Source organism: Macaca fascicularis, chromosome 19, assembly GCF_037993035.2.
Source record: "Macaca fascicularis isolate 582-1 chromosome 19, T2T-MFA8v1.1".
NCBI lineage: Eukaryota > Metazoa > Chordata > Mammalia > Primates > Cercopithecidae > Macaca > Macaca fascicularis.
In genome coordinates this window covers 48,162,683-48,176,669 of record NC_088393.1, presented here as the reverse complement: position 1 = coordinate 48,176,669, position 13,987 = coordinate 48,162,683, and the positions used below count along the sequence as shown (strand labels likewise).

The following is a 13,987-nucleotide window of genomic DNA, read 5'->3' as shown; positions in this document are numbered from 1 at the left end:
GTTCACCTGCTGTCTGTCTGTCTGCCACTGTCTCCCCATCTCTTTCTCTCAGGGTGTTCCCTCTTTGTCCCTAACTCTGTTTCTCAGTCTCGTTATCTTTGTTACTTATCTGTCTCTGTCCTTATTTTCCTACATCTCTGCCTCTCTTAAAACAAAGGAGCAGGCCAGTTGCAGTGGCTCACGCCTGTAATCCCAGCACTTTGGGAGACAAAGGCAGGCTTACCACAAGGTCAGAAGATCAGGACCATCCAGGCTAACAGAGTGAAACCCTGTCTCTACTAAAAATACAAAAAATTAGCCAGATGTGGTGGCACGAGCTTGTAGTCCCAGGTACTTGGGAGGCTGCGACAGGAGAATCGCTTGAACCCAGGAGGCAGAGGTTGCAGTGAGCTGAGATCATGACACTGCACTCTAGCCTGGGCAACAGAGCAAGACTCTATCTCAAGAAAAAAAAAACAAAAAAACTTAAGATAGCAAAATTGAGAGATGACATTAACCCTCAAGCCATCACCCCATGTGTTCCCAACTTTTATTGAAGGTAAAATGTGGAAGGAGGCCACTGTGCTGGACAAAACAAGGGGTTGGGCCAGGACCCTGGATCACTGAAGTCACTGATGAAACTCAAGACTGGGGGTTTGTTTCTGGGGCCTTTCATGGACGGTGCCTGTTAAATTAAATTAAATTTGGCCTAAAGTGGCCTCCCTACATAACAAACCATAATAACTCAATATGTAACTCAATATGTAACTCAATATGTAAACAAACTGCAATGTAACTTGAGAGTATATTCTTGTAACAAGTAATCTTGGCCAATCATGGCAGCCAAGTTTCAGGCAATCACAGGCTGCAAGCTGCCCAGACATGCTCAGATAAGGCAAACACAGAGCTGTAACCAATCAGGCTGTTTCTGTACCTCAGTTCCTTTCCCTGTGGATAAATAATGCCTGACCACATTGCTGGATGGAGCTCTCTGAACCTTTACTGGTTCCGTGTGCTGCCCAATTCATGAATTGTTTCTTTGCTCAAATAGACTCTGCTAAGTTTAATTTGTCAAAAGTTTTTCTCTTAACCAGCCAAAGAGTGGAGGATGAGAACTGGGACAAGTCAGAGCACGTCAAGACCTTCTCCACCCTCCAGTGCTAGAGCAGAAATCCAAACTCCTCTCGCAGATTTCAAGGTCCTGCCCAGCTGAGCCCTTTGTCTTATTCCCTTCTGCAATCTACACCCAAGGCTCACTGGATTTCCTATAGTTTCTCAACGGTACCATCACGTTTCCACCTTTGGCCTTTGCCTTTGCTGTTTCCTTTGCCTGGAACACACTTTGCAATGGTTGATTGACACTCACCCATGAACATCTTGGCTTGGAAGCCAGTTCCTCTGGTAAGCTTTTCCTTACTGACCCCACAAGATTAGCTAGTATTTCCTATTTTGTGCTCCCAAAGCTCCCTTTAGAGTACTTATGTCTAATTATAATAATAATTGCCCTTGTGCCAGGCGGTTCTAAGCATGTTGCAGGCATTCATTCATTTCATGAGATGATTATTATTATTTGATGAATGCTCATCTTCCCTGTTGGACTTTAAATTTCCTGGGGCAGGAACCCTGTCTCTGTGTGACTTTTTTGATGCATTATCTTCAGCCCCCAGTAGAGCACTGGGCTTAGGGTAGTGCTCAACAGATTTTCTCTTTTTAAGAAAATGAATTCACTGAGGTTTAGAGATGTTAAAATACTTGCCCAAGGTCCTGCTTGCCAAGATGTGCCTTTGGAATGTGATCTTCCTTTTCAAACCCCCTTACAGGGTTGTAGTGAAGATGGAATGGGATAAAGCAGGTGAAGCAATTGGAATATATTAAGTGCTCAATTAATAAGGACCTGTCATTGTTTTTCTCAAGTTGAGGGTAGGACCTGCCCTTGGTGTCTGGGAAAGAAATTGTGGGTCCAGCTTACCTAAGGAGAAGGGGATAAAAGCTTCATTCTTCTTCAATGCCCCATTGGCATCCAGAAAGTGGTCAGGATTGAAGGTGTCTGGTTTCTCAAAGTAGTGTGGGTCATGGAGAGCAGTACTCAGGAGGGGAAATACTTCCGTGTCCTGAGGGAGGATCACAAGATCAAAAGATATTGTCATTCCCTTCCCATCCTCCACACACACACACCACAAAAAAAGAAAAAGAAAAAACAAAAACAAAGGGACTCAATTGAGAAGCTTAAAAAAGGTTGAGTTTGGGGATTAAGAGAATCCAGGATGCCCACAGAGGAAGGATGTGGGAGTCCAGCTGGTGTTACCTTGGGGATGATGTACCCTCGGAAGCTGGTCTGTTGTGTGACAATGTGGGGCACACCCATGGGGAGAAGGTCGGCAAATCTCTGAATCTCATGGATGACTGCCTCTGTGTATGGCATTTTGGCTCGGTCATCAAGCGCTGGAGGGCGATGTGGGCCAATCACCTGTTCAATCTCCTTGTAGATTCTCTCTGCAGAGGAGAGAACACGAATGAATCTCATTTTAAAGAGTCATTTCAGGCCGGGCATGGTGGCTCATGCCCATAATACCAGCATTTTGGGAGACCGAGGCAGGTGGATTGCTTGAGGTCAGGAGTTCAAGATGAGCCTGGCCAACATGGCAAAACCCCATCTCTACTAAAAATACAAAAAATTAGCCGGGTGTGGTGGTGCACGCCTGTAGTCCTAGCTACTCAGGAGGCTGAGGCAGGAGATTCGCTTGAACCCAGGAGTTGGAGGTTGCAGTGAGCTGAGATCGTGCCATTGCACTCCAGCCTGGGTGACAGAGCAAGACACCTTCTCAAAAGAAAAAAAAAGAAAAAAAATTTTTTTTAAAGAGACCTTTCAGCAGGGACACTACTTTCTACTCAACAATGAAAAACCTATAGTAAAGGGTCAGATCCTTGATACCCCTCAAAGCAATCAGCATGGGGTGAGGGGAGGAGGGAGGAAGCAACAAGAATTCTCACTGATTGAAATCTAATGGATATTAGGGATCCTCTTCCCACATGCACAGGTACATACACACACACATGCACACACACACCATAATTTTGCATGGAATTTCAGATTAAGAACTGCAGGCTACAACCACTCAAAACATCCTCTCTAAGATGAGTAGAAAATAAACTAATATTTATTTTGTGTATAATATACATGAGACACTATTCTTGGTCCTCAGAAACATAGCAGTGTAGTAGAACAATAGATGAATCCATGAACAACTGGATAGATAAATACATAAATCAATCAGTCAATAGATTAACTCATGGATGGAAAGATGGGTGAATAAATGAACAAACGAATAAATGGATGTATAGATTTACTTATCAATTAGTAGATGGATTGCTTAATTAATCACTAATGCATGGTCCATAGAGAAATCAATGAAACCAATTAATGAATAATCACATGAATGGCTAGATTTACGGAAGAACAAGTGAATAAGTAAATTAGTGAAGAATGAATAAATAAAGGAATAAAGGAATGGCTGAATTGAGTGATAAATAGATCAGAGGTGAATAAATGAGTGAATTACTGTGATAAATGAAGGAACGCATGGATGGAATAAGGGTGAATTGAAAGATTGACTGATGCAAGGATAAGGGTGAAACCTAGTTCGTAGAAGGATGGATGAATGCATGAATGAATGAGCCAATGAGTCAATGACAAATAGTCCATCAACATATCACTGTTTCAAAGAATCAACTTGTGGATCAAGTAATCCAAATAAATGAATGACAGTATATGTCTTTGACTGAATCATAGATGAAAGAATCAGTGAGTATACATTCTTTAATCAATGAATTAAAGAATGAATAGATGAAAAGATAAGTAGATGAATGGATCAATTTTAAAGTGATGGTACAGGAAGTCAAATTTCGCATGTTCTCACTCATAAGGGAGTGTTACAAAATGTGTACACATGGACACAGAGAGAGGAATGATAGACAGTGAAGACTCAGAAGAGTGAGGGGGCAGAAGGGGGTGAATGATGAGAAATTACTTAATGGCTACAATGTACATTGTTCGGGTGATAAATACCCTAACAGCCCTAACTTGACCACTACAAAACGTAGGCATGTAACAGAACTACATATGTACCCCTTAAATTTGTACATCATGAGGTCAGGAGATCAAGACCATCTGGGCGAACACGGTGAAACCCCGTCTCTACTAAAAATACAAAAGATTAGCTGGGTGTGGTGGTGGGTGCCTGTAGTCCTGGCTACTTGGAAAGCTGAGAAGGGGAGAATGGTGTGAACCCTGGAAGTGGAGCTTGCAGTGAGCCGAGATCGTGCCACTGCACTCCAGCCTGGGCAACACAGCGCGACTCTGTCTCAAAAAACAAAACAAAACAAAAACAAAAAAAACAAAGAAAAAAAAAACAACTTAGAACAAAAAATCCTTAAGTGATGGAAGAAACCAGTGGGAGAACGTATGGACAGGTTCTTCATGCGTTCATGCATCCACCAACAGAACTGGCTTAGTGGAAGCTAGTCCAAAGCCTGCAGTGCTCCCAGAATAGGAAGCCAGCATCCCCTCTCTCATCCAGGTGGTACCCATAGCCCCATTTCTACAGCTCAGAAGGAGGTCAGAAGACCCCCTTGATAGGCTGTCCCTTGCCCACCTGCGACGTGAGGGTATTTGAGCATGAGCAGGAAGCCGTAGCGGAGAGTGGTGCTGGTGGTCTCAGTGCCAGCAAAGAAGAGCGAGAGCGTGTTGATGATGAGGTTCCGGTGGCTGAATTCACTGTGTGGGTTGGATTTCTCCTGTGTCCACAGTAGGGAGGGGCAGAGAGGGGGAGGCTGTAGCCTTGCTGTGAACACGCCCGTCTCCCTGGCTGCCCTCTGTTTGCCTAAAGGTCTTTGACACTATCTGGCTCAGTGTGCTTTTTGCTGTCCTCTACATGTCCAGCCGCATATCTCTAACCCGTCTCTCTCAGCCTCTCTTTACTCTGCCTGGCTCTGTTTCTATCTCTCTCCACATCTCTTTGATGTGTTTCTCTCTTTTTGTCTCCCAGTCTCTTTCTGCCTCTGAGTCTTTTCTCCTGTTGCTGTATTTTTGTCCCTTACCCTGAATTCCTTCCTCAGTCAGTCTTCTCTCTCCTTCTCTCTCTCTGTCCCTCTCCCTCTCTCCCCACCTTCCCTCTCTCTCCATCTCAGTTCCTCCTCCCTATTTTCTCCTTCCTTTCACCTCATCTTTCTTTCCTTCCTCATCTCCTCTCCTCCCTTTCTCTATTCTCCCCTCCCTAGTCTTTGTTCTTCCCTCCCCCTCTTCCCCTTCCCTACCAATTTTCCCTCCCTCTTCTCACCTCTCCATCTTGCCCTCCCTCTCCTCCCCTCCCTTTTCCCTCTCCCAGACCCCACTTTTTCCATTTGGAGCAGGTAGCTGTCGATGAGGTCCTGGGGGGCGCTGGGGTCCAGGGTTTCACGGTGCTTCTCCACACTGTGGCCAATATAAGCATTGATTTCCTGCAGGTTTTTGTAGACTTGCCTGTGTGCCCCAGGAAAGTATTTCAAGAAGCCAGACAAGAGCTCAAACAGCTGCAAGAAAGAAGGGGTGGTGAGGTTTGCCTAGGGCTGAGCCAGCAGGTCACAGGGAGAGGGCCCTTCCTGGGCCCCAATACCTCCGTGGGAACCCCCCTTCCCCACTCCCCTCTGTCTCTGAACCCTCACTCACTGACTGTATGTCTCATTTGATCTGTTATTCTCACATTTACCTCTTTCGGCATCTTCCTCCCTCATCCTTCTGTCTTTTTCTTGGCCTCTGCCCCATCTCCCTGCCTCTCTCCTTTCCATCTCTCTGTTTCTGTCTTGCTTCCTTTCTGTGCCACTCATTGTCTACCTCAGCCTGTTTATTTGTCTTTCTCATACTTTTCTCTCCCTCTTCCCACCTCTTCTCATCTCCCTTGCTGTGTCGGACATTGATAAAATGATTCTTCGCAAGATAAGCCTGCTGACACTTTAGGACTATGTATTTTGGAGCACATCTCTATTACTTTGATGAAGAATGGAATGCCTAATTTATTGCAAATAATTGCAAAAATGCAAACGTATATACTGAGATGTAAAAATTCCTTCTTAATTTCTCCTAGAGATGACCATTGTTAACTGTCTGGTGGGTCTCCTTCCAGACTTTTCTCTGTGGTTCTCAATGGGAGGAGAACATTAGAATTATTGGTCGGGCTTGTTACAAGTACTCACTTTGGGCCCCATCCCAGACTTTCCAGATCAGACCGTCTGGAAAGCAGGGCCCTGAAAATCCATAACTGTGACAATCCCACATGTGAATCCAACATACACCCTTAGTTAATAGATGTAGCTATGTTGACCAGCCTGGCCAACATGGTGAAACCCCATCTCTATTAAAAATACAAGAAAATAGCCAGGTGTGGTGGAGCTCGCCTGCAGTCCCAGCTACTTGTGAGGCTGAGGCACGAGAATCGCTTGAACGAGTGAGCCGAGATCACAGTACTGTACTCCAGCCTGGGCAACAGAGCAAGATACTGTCTCAAAACAACAAACCAACAAAGCTACTGCTATGCATACTGTTCTGCAGCTTGATAGTCTTAAATTTAATATGTAATAGGCACATTTCCATGTTAATCAATAAGGAGACTTTTTAGTATTTTGTTTTAAAAGAGCAGAAGGTTACCTTTATAATCTGGGGAATGTTTTTTTAAAAAAACAAAACAAAACAAAACAAAAAAAACAAGTAGAAGGAGAAATGGGAAAAAATGAAGAAATGCTGTTCCTTATTGTCATGCATCCTTGATTTTCTTCAGGTGAGGAGCTTTACCAAAGACAGAGAAGCAAGGATACAGAAGAACGAGGAGCAGGCTGGGCACGGTGGCTCACGCCTGTAATTCCAGCACTTTGGGAGGTCGAGGCGGGCAGATCACTTGAGGTCAGTAGTTCGAGATGAGCCTGGCCAACATGGTGAAACCCCGTCTCTAATAAAAATACAAAACAATTAGCTGGGCGTGGTGACAGACCTGTAATCCCAGCTACTCAGGAGGCTGAGGCAGGGGAATTGCTTGAACCAGGGAGGTGGAGGTTACAGTGAGCCAAGATTGCACCACTGCACTCCAGCCTGGGCAACAGAGTGAGACTCCGTTTCAAAAAAAAAAAATTAGCCAGGTGTGGTGGCGCATGCCTGCAGTCCCAGCTACTTGGGAGGCTGAGGCAGGAGAATCACTTGAACCTGGGAGGTGGAGGTTGTAGTAAGCAAGATGGCACCACTGCACCCCAGCCTGGATGAGAGAGTCAGACTCCGTCTAAAAAAATAATAATAATAACAAAAATGACATCGAGGAGCAGAAGAGTAGAGATGAAGCCCAAAGCCTGATTCGTTCTCTCTCTCCCTCTCTTTCACACTCATTCTCATCTACTCTGTCTCTCAGGATCTCTTGATCTCTGTCCTTTGTCTTGTTTTTGCTCATCTTCCTTCTCTCAGTCTCTCTCTGACTCTATTTCTGCCTCCACATCATGCCCCATTCTCTCTCTCACTGTCTCTATCCCTGTCTCACCATCTCCCCTCCCTTCAGGTCTCCATGTCCCTGACTCTCCACATGGTCTCTGCCTTTCTTCCAGCGATAAGCTGCATTTCTGGGCCCCCAAGACAGGTCGTCCTTTTCTCGTGTGTCCTGGATGTTCACCTCACCCCCACCCTCCCTCTCCTTCTCCCTCTCCCTGACCTGGCCGAACATAGAACTGGCGAGTGAGAAAGTGTGGTAGAACAAGTTCAGTATCTTCAGGAACTCTTGATCTTGGTAGTGGAAGCGTTTTCCAAAGACGATGGAGCAGATGATGTTGGCGGTAATGGAATGGAAGAGGAAGGTGGGGTCCACGAGGGCTCCTAGGAAGAAGCAGCAGGTCAAGGACACAGACTGAAGGACCTGGGGAACATCAGGCTGTCACCCATCTCTGTGTGATTGTCTGCCATCACTCAGTAATGATAACCATAAGAATAACCATAACAGCTAATTCTGTACCAGCACTTCACACATAATTCCACTGAATTCTCTCTACAACATTATGAAGCAGATGCAACTTGATTATTAGCTCCAATTTTTAGATGGGCAGACAGAGAGGTTGAGTAATTTGACTTAAGTTGCACAGTCACTCATTACTGTGGCCAGGATTTAGACCCAGGCAACGCAGCTATAGAGTCCATGCAGCCGGTTCTCACTCTACACCTCCTCTCAGGCCCCACCTCTGACTCTGGGAGCAAATACAGTTAAATCCCAGGGGTAGGGGTTGGGCAGAGTAGGTGTTCAATCAATTGCTTGTATAAATCAAAAATCTCTGGGTGGGCACAGTGGCTCATACCTCTAATCCCAGCACTTTGGGAGCCTCAGACAAAAGGATCAGGAATTCAAGACCAGCCTGGCCAACATACGGAGACCCTGTCTCTACAAAAAAAATTAAAAATGTAGCCAGACATGGTGGCACATGCCTGTCATCCCAGTTGGAGGAATCCAGGGTGCTGAGTGGGAGGATCACTTGGGCCCAGGAGTTTGAGGCTGCAGTGAGCTGTGATGGTGACACTGCACTCCAACCTGGGTAACAGAGTGAGACCCTGTCTCTAATTTAAAAAAAAATAAAAAACCATCTTTCTACCCCTACCTATTACTCCCCAGTCATCTCTTCTTTTCACATATAGGGCTCACCAGTCTTCCGGGAATTGTTCTGCACTTGTTAATTGATACTTGTATACACCAGGCTCAGCCCTGGCTCCAGCTGGAGGGTGATCTGTGAGCGCCCAAGAACATCAGGTTGGCACAGCCTCTCTCTGAGTTTCACTTGCCTTCTTCTCTCATTACTCTGCAGACCTTTTCCTGAGCCTTGTCTGTCTGTCTCTCTAATTTTCTCTCCCTCAGTTTCTCTTTGCCTTTGTTTCTTTCTGTCTCTCTGTGTGTATATTTGTCTCCCTCCTACTTTTTTTTTTGGAGACAGAGTCTTACTCTGTCATGTAGGCTGGAGTGCAGTAGTGTTATCTCAGCTCACTGCAACCTCTATTTCCCGGGCTCAAGCAATTCTTCTGTCTTAGCCTCCTGAGTAGCTGGGATTAGAGGCACATGCTACCAAGTCTGGCTAATTTTTGTATTTTTAGTAGAGATGGGGTTTCACCATGTTGGCCAGGCTGGTCTTGAACTCCTGACCTCAAGTGATCCACCCACCTCAGACTCCCAAAGTGCTCGGATTACAGGCATGAACAGCCACCATGCCCAACCTCTATTACTTTGTTTCGGTCCCTCCATCTGTCTCTTTCCTCCTGCCTGTGTCACTCTGTTTCTTCCTGTCCTTCTCTTCAGTCTTCTTGTCCCTGTTTTCCAAGAGCTCCTGTGTCTCTACCTCCCCACACAGCCTCTGCATTTATGTCCCAGAGTCTCCTGAGACATTTTGATAAGATGAGATGGGAATCACCTAGCATGAATGAGATGGAGGTGCTAGCCACAGACCCATCACCTGTGTTTCCCACAGACACCAAGTTATGGAGAACTCAGAAACAACCTAGTGCTTCCTTCATGACCCCTCCAGCTGCACCAGGGCGGAACAGCCCACCTGGCCTGTTTGCTCACTGCCAATTCATCAGCACTGCACCCAGCGCGAGGAAAACACAGTTCATTATTTGTTAAATGTCTGTAGTTTTTTTTTCTCTCTCTTTGCTTTCTTTTACATAACTTCTGTCTTTGCCTTCGATAGACACAATTGGTTTATGAAAATATATGTCTCTGAGGATTTGTTTGTTTGTTTGTTTGAGACAGGGTCTTGCTCTGTTGTCCAGGCTGGAATGCAGTGGCACAATCACAGCTCACTGCAGCCTCAACCTCCTGGGTTCAAGTGATCCTGTAGTCCCACCGTAGCCTCCTAAATACCTGGGGCTACAGGCACACACCACCATGCCTGGCTCATTTCTTTTCTATATTGTGTACAGACAGGATCTTATCATGTTGCCCAGGCTGTTCTCTAACTCTTGGCCTCAAGCAATCTTCCCGCCTGAGCTTCCCAAAGTACTAGGATTACAGGTGAGAGTCATCGCATCCAGCCTCTTTGAGCAATTCGTGGACATTATACACCTGGCATCTCTCTCTTTCCCTGGCTCTCTGTGTTTCTCTCCTGCCCATCCCCGACCCTCTCTATTCCCCTGTCTCTCTCCCTCTCTGTCCCTATCCCTCTGTCAGATCGTGTCTCCTGTTTCATGTGTCTCTGTCTCTGCCCACATATACCTCTCTTTCTATTCCCGTGCACCTGCATCTCTCAGTGTTTTGTTGTCTTTCTTTCCTATTCATCTCCCAGGACTCACCCTTGGATTTCCGAAGCTCCTCTATCAGACACTGAGCCTCCTCCTGAATCCGCTCCTCCACACTCTGCTTTCCCATCCCAAAGTCCCTCATGGTGGTCAGAGAGAATCGCCGAAGCACCTTCCAGCGGTTTCCATTGGCAAAGATAACGCCTGGGGTGTACAGAAGGTGTGGGTTGGTTGCATAGGAAGTTGGAAGAAGGCTCTGAGTCCTTCTTCCCCCCCATATCCTCCCTTCCCTGATGCATCCCCCACCCGCCCCCTCCCAGTGCCTCCGAGGCCCTCACCATATCCCTGGAATACTGGGTCAGTGATGGCGATTTTTCCCCGGCCAGAGAAGGCCTCAGCGTTGTCCACCAGGGCCTCCCGTATGGCCTCTACTCCACACAGCAGGACCACGGGCCTCGGTCCCAGGTATACTGTGAAGACGTCCCCATATTTCTCTCGGAACTGCCAATTACATCCACACCCGGGGTGGCTGTTAGTCAGCATACACCTCAGTTGTAAAACTATCAAAATACTTACGTAAGAGATTGGTAATTAGCCCCTCCCCAACATCCGCCTTCCCAGGCTGCCCTTTCCCCTGCCAGGACCCAGCGACTAAGGGTTAACGGTTAATGGTATCCAAAGGAGAGAATACAGTCATGGGTTCTTAGTTTCTGTTTCTTGTTGGGCCAATAAAGCCCCTTGCTCATCCTTCTTTTCTGTGTATCACTAGAAACAGAAACTGAAAACCATGGCTTCAGGCTGCTAAAAGACTAAAACAAAACAACAACAACAAAATAAGGCGGTTGGACAAGCTTAGGTTAATGGGTGGCCCAGCCAGGCTCTGCTCTGATTGGCTGGTGCCCTAAACAGTAGAGATGGTTGCTAAAATACGACGAATATCACCCCATCCCATACTTCTTAGGATATGTGGTTTTGCTTTTTGCAGTTTCAGTTACCTACATCTAACTGCAGTCTGAAAATATTAAATGGAAAATTCCAGAAATAATTCATAAGTTTTAAGTTGTGCATCATTCTGAGGAGGAGGATGATGTCTCTCACCATCCACTTTGTCCCACCCAGGACATGAATCATGCTTTGTTCGCCACGTCTGCACAGTGTATACCACCCTCCCTATATAATGTGATTGTATAGGAAAAAGTCAATATGCATAGGGTTCAGTATTATGTGGGGTTTCAGGCATCCACTGGGGGTCTCAGAAAATATCTCCAGTGGATAAGGTGGGATTAGTGTACAGCCACTTGGGGAACTGCTGGGCAGTATTTCCCGAAGCTGAACAAATGGATACCCAGGAACCCAGCCACTTCACTCCCAGGTACATGCCCAGCAAAAATGTGTACTTGTGTTCACGAAAAAATGAACAAAGTATTCACAGAAGCTTTCTTAATAAAATATTCATCAACATAGATATAGAGAAACAATGAGAGTTTCACACAGTAGAATATTATACAGCAATGAAAACGAACAAACTACAGCTACACTCGATAACGTGGCTGAAACTCACAGGCATAATTTTGAGTGGAAGCAATTAGACACAAAAGAGTCCATGTATCATAATCTTATGTGTATGAAGTTCAAACACAGGGCTGGACTCAGTGACTCACATCTGTAATCCCAGCACTTTGGGAGGCCGAGGCAGGCTGATCAAAATGTCAGGAGTTCAAGTCCAGCCTGACCAACATGGTGAAACCCCGTCTCTACTAAAAATACAAAAATTAGCCAGGCATGGTGGCCCTTGCCTGTAGTAGTCCCAGCTACTTGGGAGGCTGAGACAAGAAAATTGTTTGAGCCCAGGGAGGTGCAGGTTGCAGTGAGCTGAGATTGTGCCACTACATTCCAGCCTGGGTGACAGAGCAAGACTCTATCTCACAAACAAACAAACAAACAAAAGAAGTTTAAACACAGATAAAATCAATCCATGATCAAGGTGGTAGGCGGATAGTGACTAGAAAAGAACAGGGTGCAGGGTTTCGGGGGACTCTTGCTACTTGGTCTGCATGTCAATTACATGAGTGTGTTTAGTTTGTGAAAATTCATTGAGTTGTGCACTTTTTATGGTGATGTTCAACTTCAATAAAAACTTGACATAAAAATCATAAAAATGGTTAACTTTACTTACAAATGACCTGCACTGGTCTCAGCAAAGCCCCTTCACTGCTCTCCAGGCTTACATGCTTATACCACTTAACAATTGTTTCGGTGCCCCACAAGCCAGGGTAACCCCACTAAAATGTAAAATAATTAATATCCCTGTGCTCACCAAGGCCTCCAATACTCCCACTTTGCCGAGAATAAGATCTGAAGTCTCCACGGATGGTTCACATGGTCCTACATGACGTGGCCCCGTTACCTCTCTGACTTCTCCTCCCACTCATTCCTCCATGTTGTTCCCTGAGATTTTTCCTGCTTCAGAATTCTTGCAACCACCCCTGCCTCCTTCTGGTGCCTTCCACCTGAATCTTTCCTGGTCCCTGCTCAGAAACAAAGCAGGAGTCTTTCCTAGACTCTTTCCTAGACTCTAGAAGACTAGAACCTAGTCTTCTAGGTTGAGTTTCCTCAACCTAACGTAGTTCTCATCACCTTCTGAAATAACCCCCTGCTTAGTTTAATCATAGCTCTTGTCCACCTAACATTTCCTTATCTGTTTATTTTTTGCTTATCTGTCTCCACCAACGGAATGTCCATAAGCACAGTGATCTCGTATGTCTTGTCCAAGATGCCACATCATCAATTCCTAGAATATTTCCTGGTACGTAGGAAGTGCCCAGTGAATTGTTATTGGATTCATGAATAAATGAATGAGTGGATCAAGGTAGTTGCCATTTAATGAGCACTTATTATATACTAGCTGTATGCAACATCCCATTTAATCCTCACAACCACCTTAGGGGCACACCTTCTCATTGTCATGATCTCAACTGACAGAAGAGAAAACTGTGACTCAATGCATAAGAGTTGAATCTGAGACATAAGCCCGCATCCTTCTGACTCCAGAAGGAATCTGGAAGCTTATTGGGAAATGGAAAAGCAACAGCACCAGCTTCCTCAGCCTTGACACACACTTGCTCATGCCCTCCCTCTTTACCCTGCCCCCAAGAGATGTAATCATAATAGATGGTCATGAATACCTAGAGAATCCTTGGAAGGTTTATGAAAGAGTTTTAGGGAGTCTGTGAAGCCTCATAACTTTGTGCAAACATGTATGTGCCTATTTGGAAAAGAGGGGGCCACAGCTTTAATCAAACTCTCAGAGGATTTCATCATCCACAAATTGTTAAGCAGCTTTAATCTAGGAGGGCTTTGGAGACAGACCTCCTGCTGGATCTCAGCTTCCCCTTTTCCCATCTGTGTGACACTGGACCAGTGCTTTCCCCAGGCTGAGCATCACCATCCCTACTTTTTTTTTTTGAGATAGAGTTTCACTCTTGTTGTCCAGGCTGGAGTGCAATGGTGCAATCCCGGCTCAGGGCAACCGCCGCCTCCTGGGATCAGGCAAGAGTGCTGCCTCAGCCTCCTGAGTAGCTGGGATTACGGACATGTGCCACAACGCCCAGCTAGTTTTCTGGGTTTTTTTTTAGTACAGATGGGGTTTCTCCATGTTGATCAGGCTGGTCTCGAACTCCTGACCTCAGGTGATCTGCCCACCTCAGCCTCCCAAAGTACTGAGACTAC

The 13,987-nt window shown here is 45.7% G+C and overlaps 1 protein-coding gene across 5 annotated transcripts in view; it reads right to left on the bottom strand.

Moving 5' to 3' along the window:
• CYP2B6 (cytochrome P450 family 2 subfamily B member 6) overlaps nucleotides 1–13,987 on the bottom strand; it is a 122,096-nt gene that overhangs the window by 3,642 nt on the left and 104,467 nt on the right. For 3 of the 5 annotated variants that reach the window (XM_065535509.2, XM_045379573.3, XM_065535510.2), the window contains exons 2-8: nucleotides 10,597–10,759; nucleotides 10,313–10,462; nucleotides 7,701–7,861; nucleotides 5,371–5,547; nucleotides 4,632–4,773; nucleotides 2,285–2,472; nucleotides 1,949–2,090 (exon numbers count right to left, since the gene is read on the bottom strand). In XM_065535509.2, the coding sequence (XP_065391581.1) occupies nucleotides 1,949–2,090; nucleotides 2,285–2,472; nucleotides 4,632–4,773; nucleotides 5,371–5,547; nucleotides 7,701–7,861; nucleotides 10,313–10,462; nucleotides 10,597–10,759 (1,123 nt within the window). The remainder of the gene's footprint in view (nucleotides 1–1,948; nucleotides 2,091–2,284; nucleotides 2,473–4,631; nucleotides 4,774–5,370; nucleotides 5,548–7,700; nucleotides 7,862–10,312; nucleotides 10,463–10,596; nucleotides 10,760–13,987) is intronic. The other 2 variants (XM_074023647.1, XM_074023648.1) reach the window with 1 other exon arrangement.